General features: G+C 39.5%; 2 protein-coding genes across 2 annotated transcripts in view; one reads left to right on the forward strand and one right to left on the reverse strand.

Moving 5' to 3' along the window:
• On the forward strand, window positions 1-18,263 carry Taz (tafazzin, phospholipid-lysophospholipid transacylase). Its single transcript, XM_073086656.1, has 5 exons — window positions 1-258; window positions 4,583-4,708; window positions 13,094-13,242; window positions 15,296-15,579; window positions 15,655-18,263. The coding sequence occupies exons 1-5, from the start codon at window positions 144-146 to the stop codon at window positions 15,905-15,907; spliced, it is 927 nt and encodes a 308-aa protein (XP_072942757.1). The 5' UTR covers window positions 1-143; the 3' UTR covers window positions 15,908-18,263.
• The window catches only part of Edc3 (enhancer of mRNA-decapping protein 3), a 15,387-nt gene continuing 12,734 nt past the window's right edge, over window positions 18,254-20,906 (reverse strand). The window contains exon 8 of the mRNA XM_073086927.1: window positions 18,254-20,028. Within this exon, the coding sequence (XP_072943028.1) occupies window positions 19,613-20,028 (416 nt within the window). The 3' untranslated portion in view covers window positions 18,254-19,612. The remainder of the gene's footprint in view (window positions 20,029-20,906) is intronic.

The raw sequence follows: 20,906 nt of genomic DNA on the forward strand, positions 1-20,906 counted from the left end.
CCAATCTGATTAAATGTCATTGTCATATATTACGCACAGTGATCGCACGGGTGTCCCGTCGTGAGCGAGGAATTGATTTTTTATGTAAAGTTAAGCTAAACTAGAACTATGTTATCATAGTGTGTAAGTGGTCCCACGTAACCATGGGCTACGACATCGGGTGGATCATCCCGCGGCTGCGGAACCCTGGGCGCCTGTGGAACTTCACGAGCTCCATCACGGTGGCCGTCGTCGGACTGTTCAGCAAAATCATCATAGGCAAGTGTTATCAGCACTCCTCCCTAAGGGTTCAGGCATGAGACTTCGTTGAAAGGGTTTTACGTAACGACCACACCGTGTATCCGCGACATGGGTGCATCAAAACTGGTTGCCAGAGTCAGCGAAACCTGAACTAACTGTTTAGTGTGCATGTCGATTGGCGCGCAATGCGAGCACTCGGCAATGCATTTCGACATTCAAGTTAATATGCACCATATAAGTATTTATTAGGAACGCACATGCGAGCCACTATTTATTTACGTACACAAAACTGTACTTCCAAACCGGTTTTTTTTAATTAGAACATAAATCTGCGAATCTACGTCGAAGGTTTTATTGGTAGTATGATAATTTGATTTTTTTAACTGATTCACAATTGTGTTTGAGTATTGTTTCTTTGTAGTTGTGATTGCTCACTGTACAGCAACAAAGGAAATACCAATATCTGATGTTTATGTTTATGGTTGGTAATCAAATTTATGGTTCAGATAAAACAATGAAAATATTAACTTTGATGAATAATCATACTAAGCTTGTGATAAAATACAACAAACATAACGTAAATATATTTTAAAATAATATATATATTTTACTGCTAATGGAGCATTACTCCAGAATTACCTTTGATATGTAAGATAGAAAGATACTTCACCGCCTTGAAATTAAATGAAGCCAACACAGACACAGATCAATAAAAACCCTTAACAATGTCCCTCATATGTGACATTAATTGAAGAATGTATAAAGAATAATTTAAGAGTTGATGCTTCAATGAAGTTTCTCATTTGATGATAATGCATGTTGTGAAGTGGACAACATATCTACACAAGTAAGTTGTTCTAAGTTCGGTCCCCAGCCTGACAGATATTTACATGATTTATATTTATATAATGTGGCTAGGTGTTTGTGTATGTTTATCTTATGTAGTAAACATTATTTCCTATGCAAACACATTTATTTTTATTAAGATTCTTTAATTATAAGTTTTCTGTATAGTAATCACAAGGTTATGTATATTTATAAATAGTTCCAGTACAGTTTTTAGATTTATGATTTCGCAAGTACTAAGTAATTCATGGATCATAATGAAATAAAAATTATAACAAGAACATTAAAATTATAACATTACACACATGCATACTAAAGTTTGATTCTAATTAAAGTTCTTGTGAAGTAAGATAATGTTAACAATGCTTATCTATTGTTAATCAATCAACATGACTACCCTATGACACAGAATTGCTTATTTTTTTATAAACACACCTTTAAACAGGTAGATAAGAGAATAAGACACGTAATGCCAAATAATCTCTGACATCTTTATACTCCTACATGCTTAAGTTCAATGGAGAGATCCTTCCATGAACAGATTCCAAGTTCTATGAGTAGTTAGAAATCTTTAAATAATTATGTAATGCAGTGCTAAAGATAAATATTTTAGAGATCACTTGCAGTAACATTCCTGCAGTGGAGACCTTGAAATCACTGAACACTTACAAACAAGTACCTAGTTGTATGTAAATACGGTAAATAACGCTAAAGGTCGGCGGCGCCAACAGCAGTGCCCCTTTGAATAAATTAATATAGTTTTTAACCCACTTCCCAAGTGGTTCTCAATTCGCCGCATACTTTCGACTATGCCTCGACCGATTGAGATTGTAACGGTACTTTGTTCGAGCAGTTTTACAGGGCGACGCGTTTTATGAAAGGAAATTTTTCAGCTGTTTTGATGTTATCGTCGTGAATCCTTTACTGTCCCACTGCTGGACGAGGCCCTTCTATCAGGGTAAGAGGGGTATAGGTCTTAGTCCGCCGCTCTGGCCAAGTGGGAATGCCTACATTTCACACAGCGTATTTAAATCATTTGTATAGCTTGCCTCACGATGTTTTATTATCGTTAAAACAAGTTACGAATTCACGAATTTCTCATAAGCGCATCATTTCAGTCGGAAAATCGGAGATGCGGCCTTACATGCTTTAGGTTCGAACTTTAGTCCCCTACATTGAAGGGACAGTTTTCAAAACCACTGCTTTTACTGTCCATTATATTATTTTAAATCATTTGCTACACGACATCGTCGATGTAGTGGTCGCCAAATGTGAATGACAACGTGGCTAGATAAGACTGAGATTATTCATATTATGTACTCAGTTCAGGAAGTATAAAGTGGCCCTGTGTCCATGTTTTATCCTTTCTACTATATTTTAAAGGGCGACCCGCAGCTAACCCAAAGTTTCGGAATTTTATAGGAATGGTTATCAACGAGCAAAATTTCGTTAAATTATACGTAAAGTATTTACATAGGTATTGTTTGTGTAAAGAAAAATAAGTTGGGAAGTATTAAATAAAGGCGACCTTCACTAGATTTCCGTATCAATAAGAAAGTTAGCAACACCAGATAACATTTAAAGTTAATTTTACACAATTATTTTTCTCCTTCAATTTATATTTAATTGTAGGTATATCGTTATACCTAACCGTAGAAGTCTCTGCGTAACTTTAATATTTAGAGTTCAAGTGTCTGGTTTTAATTTAAAATAGCTATAAACTCATTATAATGTTTATTTTTAATGACATCTAAACCTATTAACTCATGTTGGTCTTCGTCCTTGTTCGTTCGACCCTGTCTCTTAAACCACTCCGATCTAGACGGAAGTTACACGTAAACAAGGAGAACCTTAAAAATAATAAAAAATGCGTTTGTGGAGAAATAAGCGATTTTTACGCAGTTTCACCCGCGCTTAAAAATGTAAATACATAGAATATTTCATATTTTTTTAAATAAAGGTAGCCAAGTTATATACTGCTTCTAGTGCTGCGCTCCAGCCGTTCAAAGATTAGCTGGGACAAACAGATTGAAAGAAAGATTTTTTTTATTTCTAAGTATACATATTACATGTACTCTCACATGCAGTGCCGATATAACCCCTACTCACCTTAATTGATAATTGAACAGTTGGAACCTCTATACCACCGATACCTACCAATTCCCTCGATGGCAAAGGGCCTTCAAGCAGCCGGCCGCAGTCGATCTCGTAACTGACCTACTTGTAACATTTGTGTACACACTTCCTATTGATTTTTATAACTTTTAATAAATTGTTATCAACGTCCGACGCGCTTGCCACGGCCCATGTGCTTGCGACATCGAAGGGTTATCAGATAAACCATTACGTTATGTCTTGTAGTATTCCTGATACATACATACCCTATAAACAATATATTTAATCGTCGTCAATACATTACTGTTTCACTGTTACGCACGTGTCTTCTCCGGCCTCCTGAGGGAGAGTTCATACTATAATAGGTAAGGTACACTACGCTAGCTGATTGGGAAATGGTACGTTGGCTGACCGTAAAAACAAAATATTAATTTATATAACATGCACATTCCACATTACTTCGAAAAATGTGCCCGAGTAGAAGCTCGGACCTCCAAAGATTCAAACCACTAGGCCATCATTACCTTGTATATTTGATATTATTCAATTAATATCTAAATATCGATTGCGATTATTTTAATCTATGATTAATTCTGTATCTGGCAAGGTCACCGCAGCGCAATCACAGTCCCTAATTTGTGTAGAAACTTAGCTTTGATTATCTGAGATATAAATAATAAACCGGGAAATAATAATTAGACATTACGTCTAATAAATTCTTAGTAAAACCTTAAGCTTTTCCTAATGGCTTAATTTTAAGTGTAGTTTTTAATTGTGATTTCTAATCTGATTATAAAACTTAAGATATAAAAGTGTAGAGTATAAAACTCAGTCAAAGTAAAATTTAATTGAAAACGTGAATTGAGTTCAATGAATACTTTCGTTATTAATATTCCAGTATTGGCACATGAGTGGCGGATGGTTCTAAAGAGAACTGTAAAGTTTCATGTATAAAGCTTTTTGAATATTACGATATATAATATGACTCGGATACACAAACACACAAATAAATTCATAATTAAAATGTCGGCCTGACCGAAGATCGAATGTGAAACCGTCTATTTTATTTTGGGCTCTCACAGGTTTTGATAGTAAAATATTCATAAAGAATGATATAAGTTACTTCTGCAAATCTCCCGTGAACATCTGTAACCCACTCCACACAGAACAGGAGGTCCTATCTAAAGCCGATCAAAGATGTGCTGCCACTTCTAAGGGCTCTGGATGCCTCATTTATAGGGCAGCCGGTATCCACATCCTTCCAACGAACGAAAGAATTGCTTCACGATAGAAATAGGTGTGATCGTGATACCTACCTGGTGAAACTATACTAGTTCTAGCACCTTTCGTATGTGACACAGTGTAAACGTGACAATTGCAGAGTTCCTGAACAAGACGACGGTGTACAACCGCGAGGCGCTGGCGCGCGCGGTGCGGCGGCCGCGCGACGTGCCGCTGCTCACCGTCTCCAACCACCACTCCTGCTTCGACGACCCGGGGCTCTGGGGTGAGTCCCGCAACACACACACACTTCACATCGCCAACAATAATACGTTACGATAGTGGTCGTCCTATGCCGCGGCGTGACCTCGCCGCATGGCGCAGGACACTCATGGACCTCGAGGAAACCCTCGTGCCGTGAAGCAACGGTGCAGCATTCGGTATCATCGCTAACACCGCAGCACCGACCAGTAGTCGACAGGATCAGGCGTTACTTTGCGGTAAACCAAGATATATCAAGTTAATGTAAAAATGGTAGTCTATAATATAAAAATTGCAGTGTACAACGTGGCACATATTTACATACCTCCACCAGTGAGTTTATAGTTTCATACTAATTTAAATAGGAATGAAAGTTACGTTTCATCTTAAAAGGTTTTGAAAATCTTAGATATTGATAATATGGTTAACTTTTCCTCATACTGCATTATAATTTAATAATTAATAGGAAGTACGTAGCTACATAATTACCGGGCTTTAAAGTGATTATTTTACGTCAAAAGAAATCAAAAAGTGCATAATTACATATTAAGTACAAAATTGTGTATTAATAGCCGTAATAATATGCCGCCGACCTTGTAAGTAACTGTAAAAGGCCTCCGCGTGTCCTTTAGTTCTAAGTGAAACTTCCACAAATAAAAACATCACGAACTCAGACTGAAAAAAATAGACAATGCCCCGCACAAAACTGCACTGAAACACATTGTGCACCTGATCGAGGGACTTTGAACCAGAGATTTTGTAAATAATACACTTGCGACTGTAAAGTGTTAAGTGGCATTATTTGTAACGCGGTAATATTGTATCCTGAAGGCTTTATCTATGTTATTCGGTCTAAGGATGTGGAAGTCGTAGCGGATTTATGCATAATATTTAGCATATTTTGGCGGTTAAGGCCAACACACCACACACCGCCACTCTACATTCCAAACTTGGCAAGCCTTCGTCTATTAAAATTCAAATAAAAGATTTTGAAATTACTTTTTAAAATAAATACAATTTTGTTCATGTGATTATTTTCTTCACATTCAATTTTTTTTTAATTCATCTTTCAGATGATTTTTTCTGTCTTCAATTTTATTTTTCTAAAAGTTTATTAATACTATTTCTAAAAGTTGTTCTTAAGTTAACAGTCAATGCAATAGTAGAGAACTACACAAGAAATTGTTTACGATCGAATCTATCCATATATTTGTGTAGAACACACGATACTTATGTATACAATTATGTTTGTAATCATTGATAAATCACACACGTGGACGGTAGTATGAATTGAAGTAGGTATCAGTAGGTGTTTACAAAGTTTATGTTATTCATAACTTACATAGTGTGAACGTCACGACCACGCCACGATGACGTAACAGTCATACGAGCAGACACGAACCAATATAAATGCAAGCTTGCTAATTATGTAATTATATTTATTTCATGTCGTTACACTCTTAGTAGAGATTTATTTATTGCACGTATCAGGGTGTAGCCACACTATTTTAACTGTTTACAATTTCAGATACATATCTATAACCCTTTCGAAATAACAGCGAATATATAACTAAGAAATAATTTAACTGAAAACGATGTAGGTACTGTAGAACATCGTAAAAACAGTGAATAAGCAGTTTGTAAGGACAGCAACGGACAATAACATTAATAGGAAAACTGAATGTTATAATGTATTATGTTATAATGTATATGTTATAATTTATAGGTGGGAAAAAATTCCCACCTATAAATTTTACTTTTCCTATTAAGTCCAACATGACATAATGCTATTACTTAAACTTAACCACAAAATGTTTACAAGAGGCATGATAAATCTACAAGAAGTAGGTAGGTACAGGTGGTTAGGTTGTGAAAATTTTCGAACGCGGAAGTACCACCGCCACATCTATTTCAAGCTTGAAACAGTTTGTCAACTATTTCGATTATGTTTCGATGGAAGGGTGTAGATGTGTGGGTGTCGGCTAACTTACATAATTATGAGGAAACCACCTTAAGTTTCAGTAGTAAGCAGCGCATCTGTCATTAACAATGCTAACATTAAAATTATTAATATTACTTTTATATAACTCGCCATAACAATTTGCATGTCATGACATGGCTGAATGTGAGATTCCTAGCAACTATTGTGAACATCTTATTGTAACCACTATGACCGCAAATAAATATTTCATTTCATGTCTGTAACCGGCATCAAATATATCCTTTAAATGTCGTTGGTCAGAAGTGATCACTGACCATCAGGTGCATTCTCGCTTGTTTTATTCTTATAAAAAAGCAATACCACTAGTATCAGTTGACCGCGGCACCGTCGCCAGTCGTAATATATTTTTGACATAGTGCCAGTGTCCGCCAGCGCGGCCTCGTCGCTGCGGCCCTGCTCTTAAATGTTTCACTGAATATTTATTTCCGCCAAGTGTCGCCTACTACTATTATCACTATTATCATAATAGACTTGTCAAAATTATCAATACCCATTTTCTATTTTCATCATCATGACGAAGAGAATTGCATGCTATTCCATTGACTTGGCTATCCTAACTTCTTAAATATTCTAAATAATATTATAAACTTGAATGTGAGTTTGTTTGTTTGTTTTTTTGCTACACTTTCACGCTTTAACTTATAACAGGTTTTCGTGGAATTTTGTACACACGTTGTCAGAGGTTCATAGTTAGTGAGTTCATAGAATACCAGCATATGCGAAAGAATCATGTCTTTTTTTAATTTTTAGAAGAGTAATATGGATTGTTGAGGTTTGGCAAGCGTAGGCGCGGCATTTCTACAATGAAATAACACCTCAATTTGACTACTGTCACAAAGTAAGACGGATCACAGTAGCAAAATTATTATCGGTTCGCATGTGCACTGTCGTTGCCAATAAAACTAAACGACACTTTATTATTAACGACGTTTTTATGAGTAACTACATCGTATGTTATGCTATTATATTATGTCGGAGAACAAAGTCTGACGGGCACGGTGCACCTGTGCTCTGATTACTGGGAAAATGGAGAAATCATAACTGAAACGTTCTACGCCATTGATAATGTACCCGGTTACGCGTGAACTAGCGCCCGCACGCGGCGGCGCTCGATCTGACTGATGCGCTCATCTACCTGACGCTGCCATCACCGCGGCAATACACAAACACCTGCACACTTGAAATTCCTACAGTAATTTCTAAGCCAAATTAAGCCTTGTAGGAAAATTTTATTAGTCAACGAGCTTGCAATCCAACTGATGGTAAGTGGTCTCTGCCGCCCACGGTATCTGGACTAACACGTAATAGCCTGAAGCATGCAGATTTAATGTAAAACGCCTCGTATAAGTCCTCCACCTTTAGGAGGAACCCTTTAAGAAGACTTTAGAAGCACCTTTTTCTGCATAATAACAGCAGCTGTCAGCGCTGCTGTCTTCTAGTTTGAAGAGTGTGCTTAAAGAGACATACACATAGTAGTAGCAACATATCTGTGGCCGACCTCAGGTCGACTCTTCCCTTTTATGGGGTCGAGATACCCACGAGCAACAATAACCACTTACTGTCAGGTGGACTGCACGCTCGTTTTTAACTAACATAACATTTAATTAACATAACTTTACTATTATAAAGTAAAATTCTTATGTCATGGAAAGCAGCTAACGAGTTTCTGACCGTACCCACTTCATAAATGCCCATTTAGTAAGGTTGATATAATAGCACGCTGTCACATAAAGGCAGGGCCGGATTTGGGGAAAAAAGGTATACTTAAAAGATAACAAAATCCGAACTATAATGTTTTTCTTCCGAAAATTTTTTTCTCCATTTTTTCCGATCATTTTTAATCCTGACACTTAAATAATTACTACATTACTATGCTTAAATAAATTTAATTTTGTTGACTATAATTTTTTTAAACACGACTAAAAAAATGTTTCTTACATAAATAATAATTAGGGTCCGCACCGACATCGTTGCTCCAGGGCCTGCATACTTCCAAATCCGGCCCTGCACTCAGGCGTGGGTCAACGTTCTCGCCCTGAAGGGTGGAGTTTCAGACGGGCCGCTCTCGGCCCTGACTCACGGGGTATAATAACACAGCGCCCGCCGGCCGCGGCCCTATCTCACGCGACCTGTCAGTTTGTTACCGGTGAAGGTCAGCTGCGATTTCCACTCTGACTAAACGGTCAATTAACCGTTTCCACGCTGATTTGCATTAAAGGGTTTTACGTAAAACAACCAGTGATTCTAAATTTAAATATAACACTTAACTATTTCCATGTTATAGGTCAGAATAGGAACTTATCATCCAATACCACCATCTTCTAGTAAAAAAAAAGCCATTTACAGTCACGCATTCGGTGAGAGAAAATGTATCATAATTTGCCAAATAAAATTAGGTAATGCTGTTGTACCTAAACTTTTGCTTTAATGAACTTAATGTACGAGTAACTTATAGAAGTCTCAAAATTTCAAAAGTTTTCTAGAGCACTTACCTACTTAATTATCATGTAAATATACCGAAATTCTTGAAAAGAAAAGAAGAGGAACCTACATCCCTGGATCTGATAACTGGCCACCGTCGATTAAGCGTATTCCCTCATTATTAATTATGTTATGATTACCGTAATCTAATGTTACTTAGAGAAACCGTGTTATTGTAATAAACTTGAAGTGGGCAGGCTTGGGCGGCTCTATTCATTTAGATTCGGTAGCCAGTTTTACCGCCTGCTAGAATTGTTTTCGTGAAAATTGCGAAAACATGTTATGCTGTTGAGTCCGCCGGTAACATAATTAGGTAATGTTGGCTGTGCTCGATCAATATGTTTCTTTGCATGCAGTTACTACCGTTTTACGGCCACCTAATGGCCTGGACGGAGCAATCTTGTAAATAGATAAAGCTTTGAAGAGTCTTTCACGCGAAAATAGAAGGCTTAACAGGGAAGAAAACACATTTAGATTTCTTGTTAAATTCCGACACGATAGACTCCTAGCGTTTTCCGTCATTTATGAAGCAGTATAATAATTATGTTACATGTACATTACTACAAAAAATAGAGTTTTAATTGGAGACAGGAAATGGAAATTGAATAAGTTGATTATTAACAGCTAATTCATCATCCAGTTATCATCATAACCACTTGTCGTTTAAAAAGAAATTTTCTGCTGATTGAGGGTGCTTACACATCACTCTCAAAAGTTTTTGTCACGATCGCTTTAATTTTTGCAATATTCAATGTAGACATGCACTAATACGGTTAAATTGCACGCCAACCAGGCGGGCTGATGCCTGCTAACCGTACTTTTAAATTAACTCAATCAACTTGTGTACAATATGTACCTATTCCTTATAGTACGATCAACACGCTGCTTAGATTACCTTAGCTGATGTATAAATTTTATTAAATTTAAAGTAAAGCGTACTATTATAAATATTTTAATGTACCCACTACGTGATTTTACGCGCCTTTGCGTATTCAGAATTATACATTCAAAGCGCGCCCAGTAGCGGGTCAGGCGGGTATGACACCCGCCTGACACCCAAAGTGTCTAATTAATTTAAAAGTTGCAAATTTAGGTCGCGCGTGTAAGGCGATATGTCTTGTCAGGGGAAATGTTAATTGTTATGCATACTGATTGATTATATTCAGGCAAACATCGGAGGATATTACCTCTAATTGCTCATAGGTCGAAGTCTATTCATTATGTCGTTGATGTAAATGAAATTACACTAGACGTAAGAGAGGAAAATCTTTTCATCCTTATAAAATAACTGTTGGCACGTAACGTAACTGGTGAAAATTATTAATTCGTCACAGTGACAACATACGCCGTGACAGTATCGTTTCCATTTAAGACGTCCTCAACCGTTTACTGCTAGGCACGGCTCTCCTGTCAGAGTAAGAGGCTTCTAGATCATAATTATGCCCTTCAGGCGATTTTCTTTTTCCTCAGGCGTGAAGTTTCCTCGCGACTACTTCCTAAACCTTTTCAAAATCTTTCAAACAAATCAGAGATGCGTGCCTGGAATGAAAGGCTGAGCTTCTAACCACTAGTCTGTCACTACTTGTTTCCATTTTTGTCATTTTCCACTAATGTAAGTACGTCACACATCTAGCCGGAGTGCGATCCGGTTCCGGGATTCGCATGATGTGCGGACGGCGATAGAACGTATCCTCGTCAGTCACTGATAGCGCGCTCCGTATCAATGACTTGATCGTCATTTCCCTCAAAGCGATAACTACTGATAACACAACTCTCATCCGCATTCATCTATAAAGATCCCGTGATAAACTTTCTCATTAGAACACACATAAAACAACGATAAATTTTTTTCGGTATTGATAAAGTTAAATACTCGATGATACATCGATTTTGATTTCTTAGAAAGACCAAAGTTAACGCGTTTATGGTTGAAGATCACAAAACACTCTCTTTATACGTGTCAGAATATTGCTACAAATTTCAGAAATTTACTGGTAAGCTAACGCCTTGAACAAGTGAAATAAAATATTTTTTGGAAATATAGTCGTACATGTGCATTGAGTATGATTGACGTGGAACAACAGAAACAATTGGTAATTGTTCGTCTGTCTGACAAATAGTGATTCGAATCGATAAAGACTAACAATCAAGAGTGGTGACGCAAGGCGTGCGTCAGTGCTGGCGGACAGTTTTTGCGCCGCTGGAGCATTAGCCGCCAAGGCCGCGCTCCACGGTGTACTACCCCGGTACCCCACGGGGAAAAACATTTCTTACTTCAAACTTCACCATGTATAATGTAAACCATATAATTACAATCCTGGCTTGAAACAAACAGATATCATTACTTTAACACCATTCCCGCAAAGAGCTTGTAAAGAGTAAGTGAATGAAAATGTGTCTATCTGTGTGTAAGACTATGGCTTCGTAGCTCCTACACTCGATAAAGCTATTTGAATTTAGCTTTTTATTTTCAAGTGACTAGCGCCAAAATTTTTTAGTTACGATTAATGGAAATTCGTAGAAAACAGCTAATGTTTTCTACCTAAAATCAGTGTCTTTTAACTATCTAGTCTATCTTTCCTTGTTATGTTTCAGTCATCACAACTAAATTCCTCGCACTTATAATAATCATCATCGTGAAACGTTTTTAAGTTCTTAAGATCACGATAAGTAAAGGATCAACTTCAATTTCTTCACGTTATTGTATCAAGTTATTTACCATGCCGCTAGCTTCTCTGTTGTTATATAGAATTTCCTTAACCCTCGGAAGAATTAAACGGTAACTTAGCCATACCCGTATCAGAGTCGTAAACTGGCTTTGATAATGGATAATTGTATTACCCGCAGTCATTGTTCATTCAGAGCCGTTGTTTGTCTATTGTTCGAGGTTAATCTTGTATTCCTTGCTGAATAGGAACTGGCGGGAGCGTATAGCTTGCGTCGCTATATAGAGCAGAACAACCAATTTCGAGTGAGGCGCTACGACCTGAATACGAAATAATGTATTAGATGATAACTCCAGCGACCTACTTCGGGTACGCCTTGTGCTTTAAGATTCACCTTATGTTTTTATGTTTAATTGCTCTTTGATAATAAATTTATCGCTTAATCTCATAGGTATCAAAGGTGCATGAAGTGCATCAAACCGCATTTTTATAGCGTTGTGGACTATGGCCTACTGGGTAAGAGCCGTAGAGAGGTAAATTAGAGTGATCAAATATAGCGCGAGTGGCCGCGACCGCCTCCGCCCGAGCGCGCCGCCACCGCGCCGCCACAGCGCCCGGCCACGGCGCTCGTTAGCGGTCTTTCGCGTGACGCGTTTTGTGAGATGAAATTATCGTACAAACATCTACGCTGTAGTACTTACGGCGCGCTGTTCACTAATTCTTGTTAGGTACGCCTAATTGGACTTTATGAAATTCTCAGAGGAAAAAATGATATAATTTTTATGCTAAGTAATAAATAAATTAAAAACAGAGAAAACGAATATTCCCTCCGTGTTATGCTGTATCGTTATTATAGCGAGTTTCCAAAAACCAAATCGAAATAACGGACATAGCATATTTATTAAGGCTACTTTTTTAATGCTGTACCTATTGGTCACATCATCACGCCCAAGGTATATTTCTTACACCTTCCAGAAATTTAATATAAAGCCTCAGGAATATAAATTTCCTTTCAGTATCTGTTATAACTCTATAAGTCTGAAAATCAGGAGCTTATATTAAATTCCACAGAGTTCTCATATTGGACTACGATGATTCATCTAGTTAACATTAATTTTAAGGCGAAGTCGCAATGTGTGCACTTTGATGTGAAAAGCATCACTCATCTTACCGTCGGTGTGAAGTGTTACACAGTAGTGTGACTGAACAGGATAGTTTGCGTGTGACACAAGATAGATTTAGTGTTGTTCGTTGTTGGCAGGCGTGCTGGACGCGGGCACGCTGGTGCGCGGCTGGCGCATGCGCTGGGCGCTGGCGGCGCACGACATCTGCTTCACGAACGCGCTGCACGCCGCCTTCTTCGCGCTCGGCAAGTGCGTGCCCGTCGTGCGCGGCGCCGGCGTGCACCAGGTAACCGCTCACCCGACTCTTGCACGCTCATCTCATCTTGTAATGAATTGGATTCGTTACTCGTCTGCGTTACCCATGTATTACAAATAACACTTGTCTGACCGCCATCTTAATGGTGTTCGTGTCATTAAAACTGTAGTGAGTCTAAACGTATAGTAATTAGTTGGCAGCATCATAACTAGATGTCGCTGTACGAAATCAAGATTATTTGTAAATCATGCTGTTAAGTGTACTTTGTAGAAGTATAAGAACCCGACGAATGGTTTGTGAAATTAATTAGCAGAATAAACCGGTATGGAGTAGTCCCCTCTGAAATAATACCGTGTATCTTTTGACACCCCAAGAAACCCCTCTTCCTTACTCTCCCTTATGCTGTGCGGCGTAGTACACCATTATAACATTTTATTAATGTGGCGTCAACTCTTGATGAGTAGCGAGAAATCGCCATATAGTGACAATTTGTTGTCCTAGCTAAAGAAATACAAACCTATAAAGGAGATGTTTCAAAATGTATGGGCTCCCGGCCACCTTTTGTACACTATATTAAAAACTAAGAAAACATGCAAAGAACAATTCGTAGGGCTTCATTTTCTTCAAATCATGTTCTTTTAATTGTTAAAAAACAATTATTTACACTTAAACTTGCAACACAACAGTGGAAAAACATCATGGCGGTAGTGATTACCGTAATAATGCCATCTGTCATTCTATTTCAACTTACTATATACATTATATACTTTTTAATATATTTTTACGCGAGTGGGCGTAGATATATAAATATTGTATTGTATGGATTGAAAAACAATACCTATATTTGATAAATATAAATTATATTTACTTTCATAAATCTTGACTTAAAACAAACATACCAAAATATGTACTTCTATACCAATTTATTTTAGTTAAAATATTTAAGTGTGTAAAATAAAACAACTTCAAGTACACATTTAGATAATATTTTATTTATTCTTCACTTAGATACATTATTTATTCATTTTCAATATGTTCCCTTATCAATATTTTCATCTAATCATGTAGCAGGTTCCGTAATATCCTGTGACGAGCTCAGCCCAAACATGAAACAATGGTCATAATGTGACCGCAGCTAGCTACGAGTACGGTTCGTTGCCCAGCGATGCAGTTGCAATAATAACTGATTTGTCATCCCAAGAATGTCCTTGTCTTGCTATTGTAATTATCTAAAAAAAGACAAATGTAAAAAGATTAATTTCTCTAGTTTAAAATTATTAACGATTATTTCACCATTAATATAAATAACTGATGTATATTTTACCTGATGATATTGAATCCTTGTCAACACAATCCACAACGATCGCACGAAAATCACAAGAGTCCATAAAACATAAGCTGGGTAAATTAGCTATAGCTATAAGTAAGGTAGAATCAGTCCAACATCGTAAGCAGCACAGAGTAGAACTAGAAACATATTCAGGATTGAAATGGAATCTTCTCATCAGTACATATTTATTCAACGTTTACATTGGATTCCACTATTATTATATAATATGTATATATCACTTTTACATATATCAAATTGACAACTTCTTCTTTTTTAATTTGACATGTCACTTACATCTATAAAACCAGGTACTATTTAAAAGGTGGTTTTGTTATAATTATTATAAATAATTAATTAAATTCAGAAATAATGACGGGATACCCAAAACAAAAGCCATACTTAGGGTAACAATAACTTTACGACAAAAACAGCGAAATACAGAATTACCGACGTGGGGGTACACATAGGTTAACTGACCGACATCGACAGTTTTGAAAACTTGACATTGACAGTATTCCGCCATATTTAATATTTTAATGAGGAATGCTTATTTTAAATATTTTTAAACAGGAATACTTAAGGTTATCAAAATATATGTGTATTTTTCTTCAATTATACAAAATATTAGTGTTTTTTAGATATAGTGTACATGAGATGGCCGAAAATGAAACATCTCCTTTGGTATATTTAACGGTGTGCCTTAAACTTTGTAACTTTTTTTTAATTTTTCATATTTTCACATTTCATTTCCAGCCAGCGATGGACTTCTGCGTGGAGCGGCTGTGCTGCGGCGAGTGGGTGCACATCTTCCCCGAGGGCCGCGTGAACGTGGGAAAGGAGCACGTGCGCTTCAAGTGGGGCGTCGGCCGCCTCGTGGCGGACAGCTGGGCGCGGGGCCGCGCGCCGCTCGTGCTGCCCGTCTGGCACGAGGGCATGGAGCGCGTGCTGCCCAACACCGAGCCCTACCGCCTGCGCCTGCGCAAGCGCGTCTACCTCGCCGTCGGCGAGCCCATCCACCTGCACCCGCTGCTCGAGAAGTGAGTGTCGTCCGTCGTCCGCCCCGACATGCTACTCGAATCCGACACAAACTCATCCGTCGCGCGGCGTTGCAGGTTGCGAGACGCCAACGCGTCCGAGGAGGAGACGCGGCGGGTGATCACGGAGCGCATCCAGGACGAGCTCATGTGCCTGCGCGAGCGCACGCACGCGCTCATCCAGCGCGCCTGCGCCGCGCGCGTCGCCCCGCTCACCGCGCCGCCCGCCCCCGCCGCCGCCCCCGCCCCCGCCGCGCCGCCCGCCCCCGCGCCCGCGCCGCACCGCCACAGCAACGGCACGGCGCACGACCGCCGCGAGAAGGAGCTGTAGGCGGCCGGGGCGCGCTGCACTGTGTCCGCGACGCTCGGCCGCCGCGCCCGCGCTCGGCGACGGGCCCGAGCGCGCGGCGAGCGCCGGCCCCGCGCGACGCCAAGGATTACCTCATATTGTTCCACTGATTCCCTAAGGAAGTAGAGAGAAATTAATATATATAATGTACTTATACTTTTGTATCGTCGCCCGTGCGGCATCGCGGTGAAATCGTGTCGATGTAGGGCGTGGCCGGGCCGCCACGCGGGACGGGATCATATCAGAGTCGCGCGGCGCGACCCCGGCGGGAGCCGCTGAGTTTCTACGTAGCGATTAGATTTTATATCTCTTTACATTGTTATCGTCTGTATGAATTTGTAACGAGTGGCCGCTCCGCGCGACGTTTTAAAAGCTTTTTAATAAATGGATTTATATTTTAGTGAAAATTTTGAACGAGGATGTAGGTATCGTCGTATCGTTTCTAGATTGTATCGGGATCGTAACGGGTTTCGGGCCGGGACTTCGAGCCGGTACTCGCTCGAGGTGCGAGGTGTACGTTTTTAAGGTTTAGCATTTTTAATGACTTTAAAATTCTACCATATTTATCTAGTAAATGTTGTAAGTGAACAAGTGTCGTCTTCGGAGATCGCGCTGCGCTCGCGCGCTACTTCGAAGCTTTTAAATACTTCATAACATAGGTTTACCGAGAATGGATCGCTGACGTTTAATCCACACCGCAACACTGCCCGTTCTGAATCAATCGTATTATTTTTTAGACTTTTACCAATGCGTTATAAAGATATATGCTAGTCAAAATTGGAGTAATCTGTCCATTGTCACAAAATCAATCCTAATTTAAAAAATAGCCCTATAAAGCGCGATACCGCTATATTATATATAACGAGCGCCGTCACCTAGTTGTATGTGTAAGTTATATTCGTGGGAGTTTTCGATAAGGTATTATGTGGGTCATGTTTTTATGTCGTGGATGTGTGCGTATGTGCGTGTATATGTGTACGTGTTTTGCTCAGTGTTTCGTCGCTATTATTTCAGTGTTTCATTCTTAAATTAATTCGATACTTTTCTTAGAAATCGACATCCCAATGCTCTATTGCGAGTCGATCACTGGCCGGAGATGCCGGAGGCGGGCCGCCCGCTGCTCCGCTCGTGCTTCCACTTTCACTCGTTTATTTATTTATCAATGGTACACACGTCACTATCACATAGAATATAATTCAGGAGCTTTCCAATTCGTACTAATCCATTTCAAATGATAATTTTGATAACGTGTTTTTAGTATTTTTTACAAGAGTTTACCGGTAGCATGTACCGTCGGCGAACTCGCAATATCTTTGTAGGTTAATTCGTATGGATTTTTTAGAAACTTCGTTCCAAAACCGAAGAGTGCTGATATTAAAGATAATTGTAAGTAATGAAACTATTCGACTGCAACGTTATCCGCCATCTTTGCGACCAAAGACTGTTAGCGCGAGCAGCTTCACTCATATGCGACGTTTGTCGAGGTCCTTTGACCTGATAACCGGACGCGAATGTAAATATTATCGAATCGAAGGTTCAGTGAGTATTTCGAACGGAACGTCTAGACGTTTAGTAATATGTTAAGTTAAATCATTTGATAGAGTATTATAGCAAGCAACATAATCGTCGATAGGATCGGATCATTATTGGTGCGAAGGTTCCGACGCCTTCCCTTTTATATTTCGGATAACCGATGTAAGTCTTCCGCGCGGCTCCGGCGGCGGCCGACCTTCGGCCTTTCATGCACAATAATTTTGTACCAATATTCATTATAGTGGCAGTGATAGGCATATAGCCTATAAGGCAGTGATAGCCTAGTGGTTAAGAAACTCGGCCTCTCGATTTAGGGGTCCGAGGTCCAAATCCCAGGCACGCACCTCTGATTTTTCAGTTATGTGCGTATTAGAAATTAATTATCACTTGCTAAACGGTGAAGGAAAACATCGTGAGGAAACCTGCATACCTGAGATGTGAAGTCTACCGATACGCATTTGTGCCAGCGCGGTAGACTATCTGAGAGGAGACCCGCGCCCAACAGTGGGACAGTAATGGGTTGACGATGATGATTCATTATATCAAAGTGACTATCGCACAAGCGGCCGCGCTCGGCCGTCGCGTTGCCGGAGCCGCCAGTAAACAGTAAACACATCCGCTATACATATTTGGTACTATACTTTGTATGAAGTAATAAGCGAATAAACTAAAGCAGCGGCCGCGGGCTGCCGGCCGCTGCGGGTAACCAGTTAAGCCATAATACGAGTTGTCATTTTTACCGGGAAATGTGCTTTTTGAGGATCTATGTATATTTTTATTTCAAAAATAAATCGATTGACCTTGACTTACGAATTTTTTATTTCACTTCCGAACATTTAGGTTTTTTACAAAAATAGTTAATTTACAATTTTAAAACATTTCAATCCCTATAACACAATCATCACAAATGTACTGCAGCACTAGGTAAATGTTAAGGTAGACGAAATGCAGACCATCAGTCAGAGTGTATGTAATATGTATACAATAATAATAAAATGCACAAAGTCACTAACAAATAAATTCCGCTAAAGTTTATTACAAAATGCATACTTATCTTTACATCTCTCGAATAAAATTGGCAATAATATTAAGATTCCGTTTATATCTAAAGACACTGAACATATCAAACACAGGTCATGGTAAATAAAACAAATTTTCTTATTAAATATTTACCCGGCCTGTTGCGCGAATGTGATCTGCCTCGTCAATTGTCATATATTTAACACCACAGTTTCCTTGCCGCTTGTCATACTTAGGCATATCTTACTTCTAACGAATTTATTTAATCACGCCGAACAGCAACATTATATACTTTTGTCATATTAAATACATAATTATAATATACATCTTTGTACATTTCGATAATATGCATAAGAACTAAACATTTTTTATCATCGAATTTGTAGCACTACCTCGAAAACAGAGTATCCGCTTATAAAATGTTATTAACTTATTACATGAACCAAACCATGTCCACTGCCACTGATTGATAGATATGCGTAATATTGTTATTATAAAACGTTAAGAAACTCGCCTCTTGATCAGTTGGAGCCAATCGAAATAGAAATATTTTTATGCCAATTTAATAAGTACCGTACAGTACCTTTATACAGAATAGAGCAGAATTTTTAAATATACTTGAAATAATGTAAGCTCATGTTAAACCTTTATTAAAATATTATTTCGTCGAAATATAGCTAATGTTCTTGAGAACTTTTTGAATTACGAATTGCATAATGGTTTTGGTGGTAGAAAGGTATTTACGTTACTTGTTAAAATAATTGCAGAATTGTGTTTCATTTAACTTATCTCAAAAAGGAGGTCATCAATTCGAATGTTACGCTGTATTGGTAATAGCATTTTTATGTTTGTTATTTAATATTATCATGGTATCGAAATTAGTTTTAAGTAGTTCCCAATTTAAAAATGCATGCAAGATATGTTCATAATAGTTCATATGGTATGTTAAGTACGTGGGGTGTAATGTCATAAAATAAAGTAACTTAAACAGTAGAAATAGATTAACGTTTTAAACATAACCTACTCATATAAACTAAATTTATTCGACAATTAGGCAAAATGCGTTCACTCCAAATAAAATCGTGGAGCGTTCAAAACGAGCGGCGCGGTCCCCGGAGGCGGGGCGGGCGGGCGTCAGTGCAGCGCCACGACGGAGCTGGCGCCGAAGGGCGGGCGGTAGCGGATGCCGAGCGCGCGGAACAGCGCGGGCGGCGGCGCCACGTCCGCCAGGAACAGCTGGCCCAGCGCCGGCGCGGGCGCGGCCGGCAGCGCGCCGCACACGGCCGCGCGGCACCACACGCCGGGCGCGGCGGCGGCGCGCGGCTCCAGCGCCAGCACGGCGCCGCGCACGCCGCCCGCCCAGCGCAGCGCCGCCGCCTCGGCCGCGCCGGGCGGGGCGGGCGGCAGGCGCGGGTCGTGCAGCGCCAGCAGCACGAGGTCGGGCGCGGCGGGCAGCGCGGCCACGTCCCGCGTCACGCGCGCGCCGCCCAGCGCCAGCGCCGCCAGCTCCTGCTGCAGCGGCTCGCACGCCGCCACCTCGCTCTCGTCGCCTGCCCGTTCATATATTATGTAAACGCTGACAGTAGGGTTAAGCGCTGCAGTGTTCTGGTTTTTAAGGGTGCGGTGAAGGAAACATACTTTTCTGAGACATTCTAGCTTAATCCTCATTTACTCTGTGACCGACCTTAGGTAAGAAAATTTAATCCCTATCTGGAATTGACTATGGATGTCCATAGGCGGCAATAGTCATATACCATTAGGTGGATTGTATGTTCATCTGCTACTCCTATATTATAGAAAATAGAACGACATTGTGCACAAAATTAGTTAGAAAATGGGAATTTGTAAAATAATGGGGTAAAAATTGTTTAAATAGTGATAAATATCCTCGAGTTGGAAAGCCTCGGAAAAGTATGTCTCCCTTACCACACCTTTTAAAACGGAACATAGCAGCGCCTAACGCTGCTGTTATGAGGCAGAAATAGGTGTGGCGGTGGAGTCGCCGGAGTCGATCCACAAAGGGTTCTATCACCTTGACAACTCTGTTTGGTGGTAGGACTCAGCGCTGCACTATCGTTCTAATAGGCTTTTAACTAAATATCTAGCAAACGACAAGGATGTACGTACTCGCATGCTTGTATGCAATTTTTGTAACGGTTTTAAGACCCAATATCATTTTAAATATGTAGTTATGAAAAGTAATCATGTAATCGTGATCGTAACTACATTTAGAATGTTTCATTATTTTTTATGATTACTTCCTGTAATGTGTACTTGTACTATTTATGTATGTGTACTGTGTATGTGTACTTTTAAAGGTGGTAGAACCCTTTGTGGTTCGACTCCGGCGGCACCACCACCACACCTATTTCTACCTAATAACAGCAGTGTTAGGCGCTGCTGTGTTCCGGTTTGAAGGGTGTGGTAA

The sequence above is a fragment of the Epargyreus clarus genome, unplaced genomic scaffold (assembly GCF_041222505.1).
Source record: "Epargyreus clarus isolate Ecla_fem2 unplaced genomic scaffold, WU_Ecla_fem_2.2 ptg000024l, whole genome shotgun sequence".
Classification (NCBI taxonomy): Eukaryota; Metazoa; Arthropoda; class Insecta; order Lepidoptera; family Hesperiidae; genus Epargyreus; species Epargyreus clarus.